Below are 24140 nucleotides of genomic sequence, written 5' to 3' on the forward strand. Positions count from 1 at the left end.
CACAGAGATAAAGCACTCGCCTTGTGTGAAGAACTGGCTTTCTCCGACAGCTCACTGCCCTGACTGGTCTCCGCGGTGTTCAAACCAGACCACACGACATCGATGACGGAAAACAAACCTGGGTCTCTAATTTACACAAACAAAAATAATACAAATTAAAAACACTTCAAACCTTTGCTTCCTTTTTCTCGGGCCTCTGATTTACACAAACAAAAATAATACAAATTACAAACACTTCAAACCTTTGCTTCTTTTTTCTCGAAAACACCTTGCCAATAATTTGGTTGACTTTCATTGAATTTAATTATGATAGTGTGGTGATAACGATTTAAACTTTGATTAAGTCGGAATTGGGGGTGCTTAGGAAGATTTAACACTGGGCAGCCTTACCTTCTGACATCAAACAGTTGCATCTTAATGTTTGTAAAAATAGTTTAAATAAGCTTTAAACTGTCATTTGCAAAATAAAAAGAAAAGCATAATTGTTTAACACCAACTCAGCACCTTTTAAAATTTTATTTTTTTAAGTTAACTTTTTTATAAAATTAATTACTCTTACCATTACTGTATGATTTTCTAAACCCTAACCCTAAACTTAACCCATTTTCTTTCTGGGGGAGGTCCCACATACCCCTTGTTGTATGTGGTTGAATTCAATTCCATAGCACCATACCCAAAATTTCTTCTGGCAGAAAAACTGCTCTTGTAACGTTTTGGGGGGATAAGATCAATTTTAACCTCACCCCCAATACCATCATCCACTGTAATGTTTGAAATGGAAGCTTGTTGAAAAATACTTGCTGATATCATAGACAATCTTACTTATTACGGTTTCTCCTGCTGTCAACCAAAACACCAGAGAAACAAGCCGACTTTCCTTCCAGCTTCCACAACTCTTCATTACCATGGTAACTAGGGACAGCAATAACCGCAACTGTTCCATGGTAATCTTCAACCAGAAGTGAAAATCTAGATGTGTATGAAAGGAAGGCAGATAATGAATCACACAGATAACCTCTATCTTAAAAAGGAAGGAAATGTTTTATTTAACGACACACTCAACACATTTTATTTACGGTTATATGGCATCAGACATATGGTTATGGACTACACAGATATTGAGAGAGGAAACCTGCTGTCGCCACTTCATGGACTACTCTTTTCGATTAGCAGCAAGGGATCTTTTATATGCACCATCCCACAGACAGGATAATACATACCATGGCCTTTGATGTGCCAGTCGTGATGCACTGGCTGGAGCGATCTATCTTAAAAAGACCAAATGTCAAATGTGTTATTCATTTCAGGTCATGTTTATGAGATCTTTTCTTAAAAAATAATTTTAAAATAACTTAAATGTAACAAAAACAAATTAAAAATTGTTTTGGAGGAACTAAAAAAACAAAAATCAAAAACTGATTTATATTGTAGAAGAAAACTACTACTAATTTATTCTCTCCCACCAACCCTTAATCCCAATGATTACTTAAAAAATATTAACTGTTTTTTTGTTTTTTAAATTACAATTCTTTTGTCTGAACCACACAACCAAGACTTTAGAAGAAAAAAAATCCACAAAACACATGTAAATGAAAAAGACAAACTGGAAAGTAACACGGGGTCTTTGATAAATGTTTTCATAAAAATATAATAAGTTTTTTTCTGTCAGTGCTTGCTTGTTATTAATATTATATGTTTAACAGCTTTAACAATACCATTATGTTTTGTGGTCATGACACCCGAATAGTCTATGTTATAACAACTGTAACAGTACCTTTTTGTTTGGTTGTCATGGTAACTGAATATTCTGTGGATGACAGCTTTGAAGCACAAATGTCTCAGTGAATGTAATCCGGCCACCTCAATGCTTTCCAGCAATGATTTCGATATGACTGGTGCGGCTTTCTCATTGGCTGTGATAGTATGCAAGGCTGTTGGGCCGGTGATGCTTTCTTCTGTACTCTTTTCCTGCATAAAGAAATATAATGAAATAAGATGTGATAAAAGGGTCAGATCATTCTTTAAAAAAAAGAGAAAAAAAAAAGAAGTTTTGTTTAACAACACCACTAGAGCACATTGATTTATTAATCATCAGCTATTGGATGTCAAACATTTGATAATTCAGACATATAGTCTTAGCAAGGGAAAGGAAATGTTTTATTTAACAATGCACTCAACACATTTTATTTATGGTTATATGGTGTCAGACATATGGTTAAGGACCACACAGATATTGAGAGAGGAAACCTGCTGTCACCACTTTATGGGCTACTCTTTTCGATTAGCAGCAAGGGATCTTTTATATGCACCATCCCACAGATAGTGTAGTACATACCACGGCCTTTGATATACCAGTCGTGGTGCACTGGTGCCCGTTACATTTTTCTATTAGTAGCAAGTGATCTTTTATATGCACCATCCAACAGACAGGATAGCACATACAACAGCCTTAAAAATAAAGACAATATAAATCTGAAGGATGAAGCCAATCAGATATTAAAGCTTGTACCGCCGCATACGGCAGAATCCAAAGGATATTTTGAATTGGTCATGGCAGTACACCTCCAATGAATATGGTCAGGTGCTTCATCTGTAGGACAGTCTTTCACCAGAACAGTGATCCTTTCCACTGTGTCTTGAGGGCTGCCACTCCACTGGTTTGACAAACCTCAACAAGCACAAGACAAAGTTCAATGGGTATTTTTACACTTGTGAATCTTTGTCAGAACAGTGATGATATCAGGGAAGAAGGAAGGAAATGGTTTATTTAACGACACACAACACATTTCATTTATTTGATTATAATATGGCGTTGCACATATGGTTAAGGATCACACAGATATTGAGGGACAACTCTTTTTTCGATTAGCAGCAAGGGTTCTTTTATATGCACCATCCCATAGACAGGATAGCACATACCATAGCCTTTGATGTACCAGTCGTGGTGCACTAGCTGGAGCAAGAAACAGCCTGATGGGCTCACTGATGGGGACTGATCCCAAACCGACCGCACATCAGGCAAGCGCTTTACCCACTGGGCTACGTCTCGCCCCTGATATCAGGGACTCAAAAAAAAGTGGTAACACATCATGAGCATAGTGTAAACATTTCCAATGCTTTGGCCACCAAGTATTATCTCCTTTTTGTTTTTTCATCAATGCATGTGTCTGCTCTGCTATAATAATCGTAATTGTGTCATAATTATATTACTTTTTGCTTCTGCCACATGTTGCCTAAATAATCTGACTACTTGCTGAAAACTAGTGTGAGTTGGGGTGGGGTTTGGATAGTTGTGGCTTAATTTTAATAGTTTGAGATAATAAAAAGATAAGTGCCGTTCATCCAAGCAGGTTGTCACAAAGTATATAAAAGGAAAGTAAATTTTGTGATATAAAACTGAATGTGTGTAAATACAGACAAGTACCCTGTTCACAGGCTGACTGTAATGCTTGTAATGCTGAAGGTTGTAATGCTATCATGTGGGACAGAAAAAGTACACCTGAAGTGGGGGAAGTTTTCACCACCAGTGATGTACTGTATCTATCCCACATGACTGAATATTATGATGGAGTCTTTTTTTTTCTCTCATTCATTCAATAAACAAACTATTATTTTACATGAACAGATAAAGATGGCTAAAAAGTAACGTTTTTATTTTATTATCCTAAATAAAATACATTATTGTATAATTTTGTCATGTTTGTTTCATGTGTTAAATATACCGTATTTGACCGGAAATAAGCCCAGGGCGCCAAGACAACTCATTGTGAGCTTAGCATGGGGTGGACTTATTCCCAGACAAGAGGCCAGTTTTATTGAGAGAAAAAAATAAAATAATGATAATTAAATGAACCAGGAAGAAAAAAACAACAAAAAAACAACGTTCAGTAGCACATCTATTAATTACTGTTCCATTTGTTATTAATAAATAATAATTGTTTATTAATCATTTTTTTTTTTTTTTTACTAGTAACTAATTATCAGAAACACACCTTCTATGTTACAATTACTTACCAGTGCTGTTTATTTACATCCAAAATTTAATGCCGAGAAGACTTAAAACAACAGCAATTAACAACAAACTCAATAGTGTATGTGCATGTTTGTGACACAGACAGCCAGCTTACACAGGACAGGACTCGGTTTTAACGTGTACATTCAGAACAAGCTGTTGTAGCACACACCTATTATGGGCACGGGTGCCGGCCTCCATGACAGGAAAAGGTGCGGGAGATAGGAAAAAGGACCACCTGCGCTGACTGGCACAAGGGAGCACAAGCTGCCCGAATGATCGGTAGCAGGTGGAGGGTGTAATGGTGCTATGGAATTTGGAATTTGGATGATGGCCAAAATGAATGCCAAAGGGAATAAGTGTGCATTTTAGATGAAGGAAATTTGGCACATTTTTGAATGGTCGGTCTAAAGAGTAAAATAAGGGAGCTGTGTATAGGTTTGGCATTAGTGTGTCGAGAGTAGCTCGTTAATTAGACCTCGTTGATGCTGGGGTGTCTCCCTAGGTTGCCCATAGGGCCCTTAAAAAGGGCCTGATCTCTTCTGATCGTGGCATGACAACCCAGGGGAGACTCGAGCAACTGTGTATGTATCTGGAGAGGCAAAGGTGGCTCTTGATGTTCCAGGGGTTCCCGTCGTTGGTATGGTCATTGCGTCCTCCTCTTCCAATTCCAAGTGCCCAAAAAGTCTGTACCAGCAGCAAGGATTTGGGGGTTGGGTGGAGGAAGCCGTTTTTCTTATTCCAGCTCCCTCCGGGTGCATTGCAATTGTGTACTCTGAGCCATTTTTCTTTTGTTCGACGTGCTGGGCCATTATTTTTTATTTGTTGGCGGATGCATTGTTATCATTAGTCAATGCATCCTGTGTAAAATGTTGCATGTGCACATGCTGTATGTCTGTGTACCTATTTTTTGTGTTATGGTTGTTCCTATTGTCCTAAGTCCCTAATCTAGTTATCCAACGGCTGATCAGAGCCACCCATACCCCCTCTTTGAATTGCAAGTTTGAATGCAAGGAGGGGGGCAGCTTACACTGTTTCAGCTAGCTATACAAAGAGTTGTCAATCTAGGTCATTGTTCTCAGCCAATCAGAATAAGGTATTTGCCTAATTAGCATTAACAGCAGACCCAGTGTGGTGGCAAACAAACAAACAAAAAACCCAAAAAAGTCTATCGAAATTGTTTTGTGACGTCATAGTTACGTCAAATTGACATCACGTGACATCATAGGTGAGATTTGTTGCAAATAATACCCTATAGTCCAGCAGGTAAGGGGGACAATCGTTCACTTTTGAGGGAAAGCATGAAACTTTGCAGGTGGGTAGTACATCCCAATACAATTAATTTTCGATTACGACCCATCTCCGAAAAGCCCCCTGGTGGTGGCCATCTTGGATTTTAATATGGCCACCATCCGGTGTATAGTTCCCTCAATATCTTCAATATTAGGGCAGGTACAGATATATTTTAAATGGCTACCCCCATGTTTTCCTAGTCATAGAATCATATGAGACCATTTACAATTTCCTGTACTGTCCGCCATCTTGGATTTCAAGATGGCCACCACATGAACCATATTTTGTCCATATCTTTGCAGTTATTGCAGATACAAAAATACTTTCAACTCCTACACCTGTGATTTCATGCTCGTAGTATAACATGAGATCATTTATGAAGGCCTATAATTTCAAGATGGCCACCATCTGAACCTTATTTTCGTTAAAAGTGTTTAAGACTGACATGTTAAATGATTCATACTTTTAATGATTACGGTGTCTTGTATCAGTTGACAACCTGAACAATCTGTATCAATCTCTGCCATCTTGGAATCCAATATGGCTGCCATTATGGTCAATTGTTTGGTGACAATATTCTCCAAAATATAGCGTACACCAACATACATTCAACAGGGGTTTAAATTCTCATGTTAAGCACATTATCCACGATGGCGAAGCAAGTGCAGATTTTCAAAACAATTCAACAACGAACACCCGTTACATTTCACTTGTCCTCTCCTCACTTGCATCAAAATCAGTATGATCATAATCAGTATTTTTGCTAACTTTTTCCACGCCACAGAAAAACAAAATCTAAGTCATCTGCAATTATGCCCTGCAAAGAATGCCCTGCAAAGAATGCCTAGTCTTCGAAACATTGACCATCACAACTGCAAAGTGCTGTACACCACAAGTTAGCTTTGAAACACTTGTAATTTCCTTTACAAACCGACTTGCAGTGGCAGCATAGCAATTCATAACAGGCCTTGGCTGCTTCTTGTCATTTCATCCATTCGGGTGCCCAAAGACCATCCTTCTTCTTGCAACCCCAATCTGACGGGGAGGGAACTGTTGGCTCGCCAGTCAGAGCTTGCCCCCAGATGTGTCCTGCTTGATAAGCTGCCCGCATTGTGTGCTCCTTTAAGGCAGCTGCCGTTGGTGGAATGCTCTCAATTTCTCTGGATCTTTTTGTGAATAAGTACATCCTTGCCTCATCTACACTATCCAATACACATGTACGATCGTACAAAAGAACCACAAAGCCCTCAAGCATAGTAATGAGATCATTGGTGACATCCTCAGGCTGCAATGAGAGCTTTACAAATGCTTCTGTTACCTCAGGGTAATTCTGCCACGTTTGCCATGATGATTTTTTTCCATGGTTTGAAAAGAAGGACACAGTGTCATACCCGGTGAAAGGATGAAAAAAGGACAGTGCTTTGGATTTAGCTGGACCAAGGTGAGCTGCAATTTCATGTATCGCAATCTATCGGAACTTCTGACCAGTTCCTGGAGTCCAGTGGAATGGAAACAAGATGTTGCAATGACAGCAACATCTATATCAACACTTCGAATCACGACTTTTCCATGCCCACATTGGGCAGCATCCCTGATGTGCATCATAATTCGGGTATCAGCCTCCTCCTGTGTACATGGCTGGAGTTCCTGAATGTTCATATCCTTGACAGAAAAAACAACAGTTTGACCAGTGGTGGATATGATGACCTTGTCTTCGGAATTACATTCAGCACATTTGTAAGCTAGAAACTCAAACAGTTCTTTCTTGTTGAGAAAACCCGACCAATTGCCTGGTACCCTTGTATCGGAAGTAACACGTCGTCGTGTACCTTCACCTCGGCATTCCCTAGTGTAAGCCTTGAGACTGTCGTCTAGATACACATCCCACACGAGGAGATGGTATTTTCCCCCTTGTCTAATGTTGCCTTTATCAGAAAGAGATGGTGATGCAGGTTGGTTTTCGTGACGAAAGAATTCAGCAAGGTCCCCTTCTCGTCGTTGGCTTGCAATGTATAATCTTGAAAATAGGGCCTGGTCATTCTTAAATTCAGACACCTTTCCCGTGATCTTACTTTTCTCCGTACCTGGTCTGCTGAACAGGGGCAATTTGTTCCGCAGAATTGTGGCATTGATAAATTTTGAGATTTTGAGATTTCCCTAGGTCCTCTATTTTCCTGACTGTACTGATGACCTTTTCCGGCATTATAAGCTTTGAATTCAAATTCAGTAAGTCTTTGCTATCCTCTGTGAAAGGGTTGTCCATCTCATAATTAGCTTCTTTTGTTTTACTTGAAATTACAAATGGCAGCTGTGACGTCACATGACGTCAATTTGACGTAACTATGACGTCACAAAACAATTTCGATAGACTTTTTTCTTTCTTTTTTTGTTTGGTATCATGTTTCTATCTGTTGGTAATACATTTATAGGGTCTAAATTGAACCAGTACAAAGTTTGTAGTAGATTGAAATTTGAGGGGGTCGCCATCTTGAAATTATGCAAATTAACCATGTTCCCGGGGTCAGATTTTGGGAGACTTTTTTTCTGCAATAACTGATGACCCATGGATAACGTTAAAACCAAAAAACCTTTTGTATAAATTTGTTTGGGGTTCAGCCATTATTTTTCATATATTGACCCGACTAAATAGGGAAATTACCACTAGTTACTGCCAGTAGGACCAACAATACTATATACTCAAGTGAAGCTACGTCCCGGAGCTATGGGCCACGGGCAGTTGAACTGTTATGGGTCCTGATTGGATTATAATTGTATTATTGTGTTAAAAAAACACCCAGTCCCTACGTCGGCTCCAAATGTAACAGAAAAATCAATCTCCACTGAGAGGATTTGAACCACAGACTCTTTGGTACTAGAGTCCAGCGCACTACAAACTGAGCTAATAGGGAAATTCCCAATAGGAGCATTTTATACCAACATCACTACATAAGCATGTGATATCCCATGTGGGATAGACATTTCTTACATACTGTAGCTTTCTTTCATGGGATAGCTCTGTCCCATATACTGAAGGAAGAGAGAAAATTAACTCACATATTTCAGTGTGGATGGCATCACTGGAAACTCATGAGCTGGACACATCTTATGATCCTGATGCGAATCTTAAAAGACAAAAAGAAAAAACTTTTTTCTGAAATTTTGTTTGAATTAGTAACCAGGGAAACAAAATTTTGTATAAGTCATGACATCCACCATGGTAATTCATGTCAAAGATTATAGTACGTACTGAACTGTCAGTGATATTCATTGCATGTATGTGTATGCATGCAAATTCATTCTATTCAAGTAAAATTACTTAACATCTTGAAAAAATAAAGTTTAACATACAAACACAACATAGGGAAGCCATTCTGAATTTCATCCACATCGTACCAAAGATATAATAATTAAATCTGATATTAAAAGAAGTAAACATTCTATTAATCAAGACTTTGATTTTGATTTTACATCATTGTAAATGAACTAGTCAGCAGACCAAGCTCACCACTTAGACAAGGGCAGTTCCACTCTAACCAAGTCTGTTTGGTCTGTTTGGGTGTCGGGTTGTCAGCATTCACCCCTGTGCCATCTGGCTGTGATATAACCTTGGCATAGTATGTACACAGTAAAATACTCTGTTCTCCATGCAGCCCATCTAGCTGCTGCCTGTTCAATAATAAGTAAAAAATAAGTAAGTAGGTAACCAAGTAGGCAAGTAAGTAAATAAGTAAGTAATTTTTTTTTTTAAATAGATGTTTGTAGGTAAGTAAGTAATAAATTAACATTGATCTAAACAGAGAACTTCATAACTGTAGAGTTGCCAAACTAAACGATAATGTGTCAAAATCGCTAGAGGGAGAATTAAACTATAATGAAGTTACTAAAGTTCTGAGAAAAAAAAAGAACAATTATAAGTCGCCTGGGACAGACGGATATACAATTCAATTTATCAAAAAATTTTGGACCGATATTAGTTATTTTGTCATTAAAAGCTTAAACTTTGGATATAATCGGGGTCAGTTATCCGATTCACAAAAATTAGGATTAATCACACTTATTCCCAAAAAAGGTAAGACAAAAGAATATATTAAAAATTGGAGACCAATATCACTTTTGAACGTTATTTACAAATTAGGGTCAGCAGCTATTGCAGAAAGAATTAAAACTGTCCTCCCCTCATTAGTATCTATGGATCAAAATGGATTTATACATGGCCGATCGATAGGTAATAATATTAGACTAATATATGATACATTACATTATACAACTACACAAAATAAACCAGGAATGCTTTTACTTGTAGATTTTGAGAAAGCCTTTGATACCCTTTCATGGAATTTTATAACTAAGCTATTAGCTTACTTTAAATTTGGTGCCTCAATTCAGAAATGGATAACAATTTTCTACAATGAATGCGAATCATGTCTATCCATAAATGGTACTATTACTGAACGTTTTAAACTTGGCCGAGGATGTAGACAAGGTGATCCTTTATCCCCCTATATTTTTATTCTATGTGTTGAAATTCTTGGGATCTTGGTAAGAAACAACAAAAATATAAAAGGAATTGAGATATGTGGTAATGAATTTAAAATATCACAGTTTGCCGATGACACAACATTACTACTTGACTGGTGTGAAAAAAACCTTACAGCATCTATGGAAATACTACAATATTTTACAAATATATCAGGTCTAAAAGTAAACATTGATAAAACAAATATAATAAGATTAGGCAAAGATCGTAATGATCACAGAAAAATGTGTCCAAAATATAAATTAAAATGGACTACTGAATTTACAGTTCTTGGTGTCCATTTCTCTTCTACTAATCTGTATCAAATGCAAGAACTGAATTATAATAGAAAGCTAAAAGAAGTTAAAAAGTTACTCGAACAATGGTCAAAACGTTCTATATCAGCATTAGGAAAAATTGCTGTAATCAAAAGTCTGGCTTTATCAAAATTTGTTTATCTATTTTCTTCACTCCCAAACCCAACAGATGCTTTCTTTAAAAAATTTGAAACTTATTTCTTTCAGTTTATTTGGAATAAAAAGCCTGATAAAATTGCTAGAAAAACATTAATTCGAGATTACCAAAATGGTGGCTTAAGAGCAATAGATCGTGGATGAAAAGTGTATATCTAAACCAAGACATTGCCTGTTTATTGAGTACTTGTTTACAGTCTAAAGCGGAATTACTATTAACTTTTGTGTCAGCTTACAGCAAGGCAAAAGCAGAGGTATGCACAAATCCGTTTTGGAAAAATGTATTATTTATATGGTCAATATTTTTAGAAAACTGTGAATCTACAACTGATAAAACAAACATACTAAACTTACCAATTTGGTATAACTCTTTTATTAAAATCAATAATAAATATGTTTATTACAAGACATGGGCAAATAAAGGAATTTTGTTTTTAAAATATCTGTTTAATAATACCAGTTGGCTCACATATGATGAATTTTGTATGAAATATGACCTCATACCACCATTTACAGTCTACAACGGTTTGATTTTAGCAATCAAATTTTTTTATAAATTGGTTATATATACAGAATTAGTAACATTACAAACGCCAATAATACCTAATTGTTTGAAAGAACTTCTTAAAACAAACGTTTGTAATTTTTTTTACAAAGAATGCATAAATGAACACACATCTAAATACAAAATAAACACACAAATAAAATGGAATCATATTTTTGATATTGACCTCTGTGACAAATGGTGGGAAAATGTATATCTTATCCCTATCAAGCTAACCACCGACACAGGGCTCCGTTACTTTCAATACAACATATTGTTATTTATTTTAACAACAAATAAGCATTTGGTTATATATGGTATTAAAAAATCAGATAAATGTGAATTTTGTCATACGTTTAGGGAAGATTTAATGCACCTTTTTTGGTTATGTAAACATGTTCAAGCATTCTGGAATACTGTTATCAATTGGATATTCTTGAAAACTAAAATGCACAAACAATTATTTTAGGCAATCCTAATTATTCTAAAAAAGATAATATTGTCAATTTAATACTTCTAATTGCAAAACAATACATATATAAGTCAAAATGCAAAAGTCAAAAACTAACGTTAACTGGATTCCAGAACAATCTGAACATGTATTATTATATAGATAAATATATTGCTACAATAAATAACAGGACAACTAAATTTGAGGAAAAATTGAATATTTGGACAAAATTAATTGTATAAAATATATATCTTACTGTATATGTGTTTAGTTTATAACTAATTACAAGTTGATCATCGGTATATACCTTTTTTCTTTTCCACAGGAAATATATTGATATATACTAGTATATATAAATGGGAGACCATTATTATAACGCTTTTTTTTTTTTTTTTTTTTTTTATTATTTATGTATGCTTCTCTTATATGTATGTTTATTATTTGCTTTATGTATGCTGTATATTTGGTGGTGAAAAAAATAAATAATAATAATTAAAATAAAATAAAAAAGTAAGTAATAAATTAAAAAAAAATATAAAAAAATAAAAATAAAGATATTTGTGTTCTGAATTACATTCAAAATAAGACATGGTATACAAAGGGGGTGGGACGTAGCCCAGTGGTGAAGTGCTCGCTCGATGCACGCTTGGTTTAGGATCAATCCCAGGCGGAGGCCCCATTGGGCTATTTCTCGTTCCAGCCAGTGCTCCACAATTGGTGGACAAAACAAAGGCCGTGGTTTGTACTATCCTGTCTGTGGGATGGTGCATATAAAAGATCCCTTGCTGCTAATCGAAGAGTAGCCCATTAAATGGCAACAGTGGTTTTCCTCTCTCTATATTTGTGTGGTCCTTAACCATATGTCTGATGCCATATAACTGTAAATAAAATGTGTTGTGTGCGTCATTAAATAAAACATTTCTTTCTTTCTTTTCTTGGTATACAAAGGTGTATGCCTCCACAGCTCAAAACATCAATATATGGATGGATCATGAATAGAACCACCTTGGTGGATCCATTCAACTGATTATGCTTTTTCTCATTATAACCACAACTGGTCAAAGGCCGTGGTATGTGCTTTCCTATCTGTGGGAAAGTGCATAAAAAAGATCCCTTGCTATATTTTGAACTGCATTTGGAAAAAATGTAGCGGGTTACTTATAATAACTACGAGTCAGAATTACCAAATATATGACATCCAATAGATATGATTAATTAATCAATGTGCTCTAGTGGTGTTGTTAAACAAAGCAAAACTCATGAATAGAATGTAACTGATTATGCATTTTTTTTTTGGGGGGGGGGGGGGGGGTCGTCGTCCACGCTAGCATGTGCAAAGAGCACAAGCATCCCGACCAGTGTCGGTAGCAGGCAAGGGTTGGTTTTAGTGCTACTGAATTTGAAAATGTCCCATAGGATTAAAGCCAAATAGAAAATGCTGCTTAATTTCTTGAAGGTAATATTTACACATAATTTAGAATGGTTCATCAAAATTGAAAATGGAGCTAATTGTTGATTTGACTTTGTTGATAGAAAAGTAGCTGCTATGTGATTGGTTTGCCGTGATCTTCACATAGGAATCCTTCATTTTGTTTTGTTTTTGTCAGTGAAATGGAGGTTTCTACTGGGATGTATGCGGCCAATGGAACTGACTGAACGCTGGAACGTTTCTCGTTATGACAGCCTGCACCACCAGGTTGGATTCTTTTTTAGCAAGATTCCTTGCCTCCACGTAATTTTTCTGACTGACTTATGTCGACTGGCTTTTCCGTGACTCGTATGAGGGCCATTCTGCAGAACGCCATGGTTGTTCACGTTTAGTCTCTACATGTCCGAGACTGTCTTAGCAGCACTGGAAGATTGACCGCCCCACTCCAAGAAGAAATAGGAAGCAGGGTTGGCCCATACTACTCTTTTCTAGACTTTACTTTGTTATATAGTGATACCATCTCGTATCCTCCGGAGCCAGGCCCGTCCGCACCACTATACCAGCCCATGATGACTGGACTATACCCTAGTCTGATTCTGTCTCTCGTTCAGACGGATCCGGCTTCTCAAGATCTGTATTTCAGCACAGCACTATACCTTCAATGTCTAATGACTGTCAATCTAGGGGTTTTCTTGACGTGTTGCAAACCATCTCGTCTCTAAAAGCTGTGCATCCTAACGGCCTTAACAAGGCCACTCAGATGGACATATAGATCAGACTTTAAACTTTTAGACCTTCGTTCAAAATATTATGTCGAAATGACCTTCTTTTTTATTATTATTAAATAGTCCGATCCTCTCTTCTTTCTCTTATTTATTTTTGGACTGTCGTTCTAAACTGCTCCAAATTATATAAATATTCGGCTGAGCAGTCATTTATTTTTATTTTTGGCTTGTTAACTTCTTATTTTATTTTCTAAAATTCTATTAACTTTTTTACTCATTGCTATTTTCAAAATTCAGCCCATTTCCAACTCTACCCACCCTTTCTGTCCCAGACCATCACTGGTGAAGTCAGAGATTGTGCCCGGAAGAGACATGCTTGTACCTTAATTGGACATAGGCATGTTCATATGCTATCCAATCCAATTCATGGAACGAGGCTCAGACCAATAAACAGGGATTACATGAATTACCATGGTGGATAAAGTCGGAGAACAGTGCCCACTTGAATTTGCAACTGTTCCATCAGCTGTCGGGAAAACAACACAAGAGCATTTCGCCATTTCTCAACTTTCACTGGAGTCTCTTCACTGCCACCATCCATTACCAAACAGTGAGCTAGTTGTAAAGAAAACAGTACTTCGAATCTCTGAACATGAACAAATAACACCTTTGAGAAATTCCCTGCAAAAGAAAAAAGAAAGAAAAAAAAACCTTATAGAAAAGCATAATGCTTAGTGCTAGAGCATTTACCTGAGATGCAACAGTTCACAGGATCAATCCCACTCGGTGGTCAGGTTTCATTCCATTCAATGCTCCACAACTGTTATATTAAACAATTATCACATTTGTCACAATTATGGGATTTTTGTATATAGTGTTATGTCTTGTCTGTGGGGAAGCACATATAAAAGATCCTTACTGCTAGCTCAAAAAAGTAACCCATTTGTGTTTTTTCTAAATCACTACACAGTCAGCATTACTGTATGTTTACCAAATAATCAGCTACCATTAAACAATACAACGGGATGTTATGATACAATCAAACCTTTTCATTTGCTTATGCTTTAAACCAAATGTTTGATATCCAACAGCCGATGATTAACTAGTCAATGTGCTTTAGTGGTGTTGTTAAACAAAACAAACTTTTAACTTTTAAAGTTTAATATTTTTCTGAATTAAGTGACAAGGGAGTCAACTCACCTGGTGAAGACGATGTTTCATCTTGTTCATGTGCCCAGATTCTGATGGACGACTTTTCTCGATTCTGAAGACGAGACATCTGTTCAGCAAACCCACCTCTGTTAACAGACAAAGTGTAAATTAAAACTATCTTAGCAACCCCTGCAATTGCCCATGATTTCCATCAAGTTTGTAATTCACCACAGTACTTTTTTGCCTTGGACTATATTATTTTTTGTTTCAATGGCATGTGTTTTTGCTGCAGACATTTTTTTAATTACAGGGGTTGTTTATGTCATAACAGTCTGCTGTATTAATATCCATTAGTTTTTCTCTGTTTTTATGATCAATCAACATACCAAAAAAAGAGAAAGAAAAAGAAATCTGCTAAAGCAATATCACTGATATGAGGCCAGTATGTCTGTTTTCTTATCAATCAAAATACACGGCAGGTGCAGATCCCTTCCTGCTCAGGACAACAATTTTTTTCTCACTTACTTTAAGGAATGAATAGGCATTCTTAAATATTTTTCATTCAATTAGTTGTATATGAACCCACCCCCCTACAAAAAATTCTGGATCCGTGCCTGGACGGGATATAAAAAAAAAAGAAAGAGAAATGTGACAGCTAATGCAAAATTTGAAGGAAAACGTTTTTTGTTATAATTTAAATACAGTAAAAAAAAATGACTATGATAATGATACAAAAAGATAATTATTTTTAAGTTATCAAGACACAGTTTAATAACACCAAAATCACAGTTGGCAGATCTAAGGGGGGGGGGGGGGTCACAAGCTTTATGTAACTCCCTACCCATTTGAAGTGTCCTTGTCAATGAATTATTTAAAGTCATCGTCTACAATATACAACACTAAATTGCCCTGAAAATGCATCGCTGAGCATCATTACTTCATATTTTCTAGAGAACATACCGCCAGATCCCCTTACAAATCTTGCTCACTTTACAACCCCTCTTTTAAAAATGCTAGATCCACCCCTGAAGCATCTAGATTAAATGTGCTGCTGTGTTATGTTGTATCCATTTACTAATCAGGATATACTGAAACAAGATTGATGCTTGCAGGGACGCTAAACACTTAAGCAGAGGGTAATGTAAGGATTTGGTAATGTGTGACATTACAAGTGGTGTATTTTATAAATAATATCTGCATTATTGTTGACGTTCGTACTTGAAAATAATGCACCTTTAATAGAATCAAAGAACGTTTGTTTACATTCTTGTTTGCACTCATTTTAAAGGCAATTTGAATTACTCACAATTCATATGACATATCATTAGATTTGTTTGGCATTAATGAAGGTATTTATTAAAGTATGACAGATGTGATCAGTTTCGAAGTGGAAATAAGAAAATAAGATCGAAGATTAGCAATAGTAGCTAGTAATGTATGTTATACGAAAATGGCACCAGAGCCTTGTTCTGAAATACTTCCTGTGATAAAAAGCTGATTTGCAGACGACATTGAACGTGGTAAAGTGCTATATTTAGCTGATTATGGTATCTATGTGTCTTTAGTACAAAAAATATCTTATAAGTTATAAAATATGTAAAATGAAGTATAGTTAGCTAAAATAATATTTATTATTTTAAAGAGTTAATTTTAGCGTTATTGGCAATTTATTGTTCAGTGTAAATCCAGCAATAGCAGAATTATGCCAAACGTAGAATGTGGTGAGGGTATAAACAGCAATCAAGCCAATGTTTGTCACTTTGGTCATAATCATGTCATAGTATAGTCAGTTGGGTTGTTGTCAGTATTTCATCCCAATAGATGGGTTGGTGTAGTGTTTGACAATAAAGATTTAGCAGATGTTCTAGTATAATAAATAAGGACCAGACTCATTTATAGGTTATGAAATGAAACTTGCTAAGAAATAGAAATAGGTTTTGACCATGAATTAATTAACATAGAGAATAAAAAAAGCAATACCCAGCACATAAAGGTGTAGGTCCTGGGTATTGTGGATGTGTATGTGACAAGTTTAATTACATGTGTCTAAAGAACAGAATGTGCACACACTCTATAAGGGGTGTGTGCAAGTACACTAATTAGGCAAACAATTGGATATTGTTTGTATTGTCATTACCTGTGAAGTAAGTGCGAGTGCACTAGTATCTGACCTAAACAATTTGAGATATTGTTTGTAGACTACAATATTTTTCAAGTGAAGCTTTGGAGGATTTTTAATTAGTACAAAATCCATTATCTGTATTTTATTTTGACTCAGTCTGTTGACTTTGTTAATTAATTAGTGAAAGTATTGATGGATGATTGAGCTCAGTCACCTGACTTGCTAAATACATTAAGCAGAATATATTGTTAGTTATTTAGCCCTGGAATAATTTAGTGTTAGTATATAGCTATTAATGATTCATTACTAAAGTAGACATATACATATGATGAAGTATGCATTTAACAAGTTGTTAACCTGTTAAAATGTATTAGTTATTAATAAACGTTAATAAAGATGAAGATTTGTTGGTGATCTTTTGCACAACTGACCATTTACTAGACACTACGTTTTTTTTTGTCGTCGCAATATAACCATAATTATATTAATATCTGTGTAAAAGTCTATATACCTTGTAATATTATTTAAAACTCACTTTTTGAATTTTTGCTTTTTCTTCTTTGCCGAATCCACCTCAGTAGCAGATTCATCCACAGTGACATTTCCCTTGACTGGAGTTGTCTGCCAATGGACATTTTTTATCCAATCACTGGCTTTTATTCCTGTGCTTGGTGATGTACTATTGGTTGACTGACTTGACTGACTTGACTGACAGCTCAGAATCACAGGAGAAATGGCACTATTCTAAAAATAGTAATATAATGAAAATTGGATACCTTAAAAATATATAATATATTCTAAAGCAGCCAATTTCAACCCTTGTCATTTTAAATTTGCTTTAACCTGGTCAAATATTTTAAGCATCTGGAGCCAATTTCACAAAACATCGTAACTGTATGTCTGCTACTAGCAGCTATACTGGTCATACATTTGTAAACATGTGTTTGGGCCTTTGGCATGCATTTCACGTAGAAAAATTACATCATTGTGAAAGATGGACAAAAGAAAATGAAATAATTGTATTTCAGACTATATTTTCTATATTTTTCATAGTAATAAGAGTTGTAGTTTAGTCGTAGATTTACGTTTACGTGCAATGTTTTGTGAAATTGGGCCAGGAATTTGTAAGTACTGACAACAAAAAAAAGAAAGAAGCAAATGAAAAATGAAGAAAGAATTATGGTTGGAAATTAAATGATGGAAAGTCATTTTTATGTGTCAGTCTTGAAACATAAAAACTTTATTCATTTCAATCAGGCTGTTTCCATAGTGAAAGAACAGAAGATGGGAGGTGTGGGCAGGAAAAAACAAAAGATAAAATAAAAATGAAATTCACACACTGTAGTACACTGTTTAACATTAGACCCTTCTTCTTGATTTCCTAATCTTACAGGACTTCTCTCTGACTCATTAATCTGAAACAAAAAGGCTACCAAATATTATCAACAGCTTAAAATATCAAATTTACAGTTTTCCCAACAACACAGTCATGTTACCTAGCTTAGATATGTGAAAAGTTGGAGAAATTCATTGAGGAAGAAATCAAATTGTATGATCTACATGTATTCTAATTGCTTCAATGTAAAAAAATATACTTATAGTCTGTCCCACAGGGAACGCCTTTTTTTCATACTATAGAATTTACTACAAGTTATTTATTTCTGAGCAGACTAATTTGTAAATTTCACACAAAAATAGTATTTTACTTTTCTTCAAACCAAACTGAAATTATTTACAAAAAACATTTTTATAGAATGATGGGATGGACTATAAGTTTACAGCTTTTAAGAATGTCACTTTTTACATCAGAGAAAATAAAAGGAATATTTATTCAAAAAAACCTCAGCACATTTTAATCTATAGTTAATTAATGTTTAAAATATCTTTACTCTGACATTTGGTCAAAAGAAAGAGAGGAAACCCACTACTGCCATAGAATTTACTTCTAATGATAAAGTGGTAATGTTTCTTTTATATACACTTTCCCATAGACACCGGCCTCGGTGGCGTCGTGGCAGGCCATCGGTCTACAGGCTGGTAGGTACTGGGTTCGGATCCCAGTCGAGGCATGGGATTTTTAATCAAGATACCGACTCCAAACCCTGAGTGAGTGCTCCGCAAGGCTCAATGGGTAGGTGTAAACCACTTGCACCGACCAGTGATCCATAACTGGTTCAACAAAGGCCATGGTTTGTGCTATCCTGCCTGTGGGAAGCACAAATAAAAGATCCCTTGCTGCCTGTCGTAAAAAGAGTAGCCTATGTGGCGACAGCGGGTTTCCTCTAAAAACAGTGTCAGAATGACCATATGTTTGACGTCCAATAGCCGATGATAAGATAAAAAATCAATGTGCTCTAGTGGCGTCGTTAAATAAAACAAACTTAACTTTTTACTTTCCCATAGACAGGACAGTACATGATATATCAGTATGCGGCACTGGTTGGGATGGAAGAAAAGGTAATTTATCCACTGAGGACAATTGATCCTGTGATCCACTGCAATTCAGGCAAGTGCTCCATCACTGAGTAGATCCTGCCCCCTTTTTACACGAGAGAATTCCAATTTGAAATGACACACTATCAGCAGGGAGGGATCTGGATCAGTCAGTAGAGACTTGTCTGAGGTGCTTTGGTCGATGAATCGAATCCCCTTGGTGGGCCCATTTCTCTGAATGATTTTTACCCCTCCCAACCAGTGCCATATGACTGGTACATCAAAGTCAGTGGTATGTGCTGCTTTGTCTGTGATAAAGTGCATGCATATAAAAGTAACTATATTGATGTTGATCATCACTTTAGTTTTGCCTTTACCATAGTTTGACACCCAGTAGCCGATGTATTTTTTGTGCTGGGGTGTCGTTAAACATTCATTCATTCATTTGCATATAAAAGATTCCTTGCTGCTAATGGTAAAATGTTGCGTGTTTTCTTTCTAAGACTGTCGAAATTACCAAATGTTTGACATCAAATAGCTGATGATTAATTATTCAATGTGCTCTAGTGAAGTCGTTAAACAAAACAAACTTTAACTTAACACACTATCATTTGAGTATTAAGAGTTTAGTACTCAAAAACCAAACCTCATTAATCTGTGGACAGGAGACAGTGTTAACAGATGCCAGTCTCTCCACGCTGGTTTCATCCTCTCCAGAGTCACTCGAAGGGACACAGATATCTTCACCATCCTTCTCTCCTCTCCAACACGGTACAGAATTTTTTTTCGACTTTTTATTTCTGGCATATTTCAACTTTTTCTTTGTGACCTTGTGTTGTGGTAAATTCGGCTTTGGAATGTGGGTTTCTTATCACTCGGAACTCTGTGGGATCCAGTGTTTTCTTCATGTGTTGACTGGTTACCAGGTTCCTGCTCTTCCCCACTGTCACTGGAATTCCATGAAATGTCGTCTACAGGACCTTAAAAACACAATTGTGTACCTGTAGTTATATCTGAACTTTATTACAAACACACTGGAACTGGAAGTCTTGGCTTTTCGTACACGTACAGTAAAACTCCTCTAAACCAGACACACTCGGGACCAAGAAAAAAAGTCTGGTTTTAAGAGGTATCCGGTTTAGAGAGGTTCTCTTCCATACAGATATTCAGAAAGGGTCCTGTTTTGAGGGAATTCCGGTTTACAGAGGGTCCTGTTTTGAGAGGTTCTCTTCCATACAGATATTCAGAAAGTGTCCGTGAAAAAAAGTCCGGTTTTGAGGGAATTCCAGTTTACAGAGGGTCCGGTTTTGAGAGGTTTCACTGAATAAAACATTTAAAGAATTTTTTTTTTTTTAAATCCAACTTTTGTTTCATAAAATACTTTTAACTTATTATTACTGCACCTAGAAGAGAGTTAAAGATTAAAAAAAAAATTGTTTAAAGACACCACTGGAGCACATCGATTAATTAATCATTGGCTATTGGATTTCAAACATTTGGTAATTCCGACTCATAGTCATCAGAGGAAACCCGCTACATTTTTTCTAATGCAGTAAAGGATCTTTTATATGCACTTTCCCACAGACAGGAAAACACATACCATGGCCTTTGTCCAGTTGTGATGCACTTGTTGGAACAAGAAAAAACCCAATCAGCTAAATGGATCCACAGAGGTGGTTAGATCCTGCGAAGCAAACACCTCAAGCGAGCACTCAACCAACTGAGCTAAATCCCACCCCGCACCTAGAAGAGAAGTACACATGTACTCTGTACTGTACTCAGTGCTACTCCATTATATATTTTAATTATTAAATGGCTCAAGCAAGCAATATTTGATGAACTTGATAAAGAAAGAAATGTTTTATTTAACGACGCACTCAACACATTTTTATTTACGGTTATATGGCGTCAGACATATGGTTAAGGACCACACAGATATTGAGAGAGAAACCCGCTGTCGCCACTTCATGGGCTACTCTTTTCGATTACCATCAAGGGATCTTTTATATGCACCAACCCATAGACAGGATAGCATATACCACAGCCTTTGATATACCAGTCGTGGTGCACTGGCTGGAACGAAAAATAGCCCAATGGGCCCACTGATGGGGATCGATCCCAGACCGACCGCACATCGAGCGAGCCCTGTACCACCGGGCTACGTCCCGCCCCCACTCCCCTAGGATCGATTTACTGGCAGAGCTTCTAGAATTGTTTTTAAATCCACTAGCCATCAGTGATTTGAAAAATGTACTAGCCACTATTAAAAATTCACTAGCCCTACTTTACTTTAATACAATTTTACTAAATAATAGTAATAATCGGATATGTCACCTAAAGATGGTCACTAACATTGGGGGGGGGGGGGTGGGGGCAGGATATTCATATTTACTACAACATTTGACAAAAAAAAAAAATTCACTAGCCGTCGGGCATGGCATAGTAGTTATTTACTAGCCCAACATTGAATATCACTAGCCATAGGAGTGGGTCTACCTTAATCTAGAAGCTCTAACTGGGTTTTCCCCCATTCATGACTGGTATATCAAAGGCCATGGTTTGTGCTGCCCTGTCTGTGGGAAAGTGCATATAACAGATCCCTTGTGGTAATAGAGAAATGTAGCAGGTTTCCTCAGAAGACTAGGGTATCAGTTACCAAATGTTTGATGATTACTTAATCAATGTGCTCTAGTGGTACCATTAAACAAAACAAATAAACTGATTAATATGAATCAGTAAATTATGGAGAAGTAAATCTGCAGCTTCAACATACCTTTTTAAAACCCTGAATCATTCAGTTTACATTTTTTATATCCTGAATCATCCAGTTTACTTTTTTTTTATATATCCTGAACTATTCAGTTTACATTTTGTATATCCTGAATCATCCAGTTTACATTTTTTATATCCTGAATCATCCAGTTCATATTTTCTATATCTCAAATCACCTAGTTTACACTTTAAAAATTCTTAATCATCCAGTTTACATTCTTATATCCCAAATCATCCGGTTTACTTTTTTTTTTATCCTTAATCATCCAGTTTACATTTTTAAAATCCTGAATCATCCAGTTTACATTTTTTATATCCTGAATCATCCAGTTTACATTTTTAAAATCCTGAATCATCCAGTTCACATTTTTCATTTCTTGGATCATCCAGTTTACATTTTTCATATCTTGAATCATCTAGTTTACATTTTGTAAATCTAGAATAACCAGTGTAATTTCTCTTACTGTATGTCTGTCTTAATGCTTCATGTGTGTGCGTCAGATCATCAAAGCCACTTCCAATACTGAATGCGCTTCCGTGAGCGACACTTCTCTTCTTTGACTGTCGGGTTTGTTCCTTTGTTCCCGTCTCAATAACACGATCAAAGTCTTCAAATCCTTCTGCGCATCTTTTCCATTCTCGAGATGTAAAATCTGTTTTCTGTACATTCTTGTCTGGGGAAACATCGTCAAACTGAAAAATTTCTTACGTAAGTTATTTAAATATATTCAGTAAATTAAGTGAACAGAAATATTAAAATGTGACAACCATATAAAAAGTTGCAATCTCATGTACATGTATATATCTTAAGTTATTCAAACCACTTAAACAGATTATCCACACTCCTTGTTTTTCCAGTGACAAACTATTCCTCAATAAGTACATTAATCTAGGTCACATAAAAATTTATTAAATTTGATGTCATCATTAAGTAATATACAGACTTGATTTTGAGGGGTGAAAACACGGCTAAAATCCTCACATCCCCAATTAACCAGCCTCGGTGGCGCAGTGGTTAAGCCATTGGAATATAGGCTGATAGGTACAGGGTTCACAGCCCAGTATTGGCTCCAATCCAGAGCGAGTTCTTAAGGCCACTACACCCTCTTCTCTTTCACTAACTAACAACTAACCCACTGTCCTGGACAGACAGCCCAGATAGTTGAGGTGTGTGCCCAGGACAGCGTGCTTGAACTTTTAATTGGATATTGTATTTTTTGCACTGTGTTTTAATTTAACTTTTGAATTTTTATATTGATAATGATCATGATTTGATTTATATATAGGGGCGGGATGGAGCTGAGTGGTAAAACGCTCGCTCGATGCACGGTCCGTCTGGGATCGATCCCAGTTGGTGGGCCCATTGGGATATTTCTCGTTCCAGCCAGTGCACCACGACTGGTATATCAAAGGCCGTGGTATGTACTACCCTGTCTGTGGGATGATGCATATAAAGAGTAGCCCATGAAGTGGCGACAGTGGGTTTCCTCTCTCAATATCTGTGTGGTCCTTAACCATATGTCTGATGCCATATAACCGTATATAAAATGTGTTGAGTGTGTTGTTAAATAAACCATTTCTCTCTTTTTTCATTTATGTATTTACCTTTGACACCAATTCAATCTGATTAAAATTAGCTCTACTAGTCTACCAGTAGATCTAACAGCATTGTGTAGACTCCCATGTCCAGGAGACATTTCATCTATAAATAACAATTTAAATATTGACCAATTACACTTCGCCTTTTATAACGTTATTCGAGAGCATACAAATTCTAAATATAACGGTCGAGACTATTTCTGCAATAGCCGAACTTGTTGGTCTATTTCAACATTGAAAAAACAGGGGAAAAAGTGCAATAATAAACTCTGGATTTTTCGTCTTGAAACAAATTTTATATAAAATTTTATATTGAAATTAGTTTCCGGCATACTTTGTAATTCACCCGAATCATTTCGTATACCCTCGGCATAATCCCGAATGTTTTCAAATTCTTTTCAAATCACTGGCATGATTTTGCAAGTAAGGTTTTGATTGTTTGAATGAAAGGTCAACTGGACATGTGCTCCAACGGGCTGCTGTTAGATCCACATGTAATAGTGGAGCTAATTTTAATTAGATTGACACCAATTAGACGATGCATTTTTTGTTTTATTAAATATTGTTAAATATTGTTAACTATTCTTTCATTCCATTATATGAATGATAAAACCTATGA

General features: G+C 36.2%; 1 protein-coding gene across 1 annotated transcript in view; it reads right to left on the reverse strand.

Annotated features, from left to right (window-relative positions):
- LOC121388522 (DNA repair-scaffolding protein-like) overlaps positions 1-24140 on the reverse strand; it is a 36461-nt gene that overhangs the window by 9981 nt on the left and 2340 nt on the right. Inside the window, exons 2-12 of the mRNA XM_041519887.1 lie at positions 22387-22615; positions 19797-20130; positions 18058-18132; positions 17253-17461; positions 14644-14741; positions 13914-14124; positions 8811-8971; positions 8360-8427; positions 1775-1968; positions 823-969; positions 21-126 (exon numbers count right to left, since the gene is read on the reverse strand). Coding sequence (XP_041375821.1) covers positions 21-126; positions 823-969; positions 1775-1968; positions 8360-8427; positions 8811-8971; positions 13914-14124; positions 14644-14722 — 966 coding nt within the window. The 5' untranslated portion in view covers positions 14723-14741; positions 17253-17461; positions 18058-18132; positions 19797-20130; positions 22387-22615. The remainder of the gene's footprint in view (positions 1-20; positions 127-822; positions 970-1774; positions 1969-8359; positions 8428-8810; positions 8972-13913; positions 14125-14643; positions 14742-17252; positions 17462-18057; positions 18133-19796; positions 20131-22386; positions 22616-24140) is intronic.

This window comes from Gigantopelta aegis, chromosome 14, assembly GCF_016097555.1.
Source record: "Gigantopelta aegis isolate Gae_Host chromosome 14, Gae_host_genome, whole genome shotgun sequence".
NCBI lineage: Eukaryota > Metazoa > Mollusca > Gastropoda > Neomphalida > Peltospiridae > Gigantopelta > Gigantopelta aegis.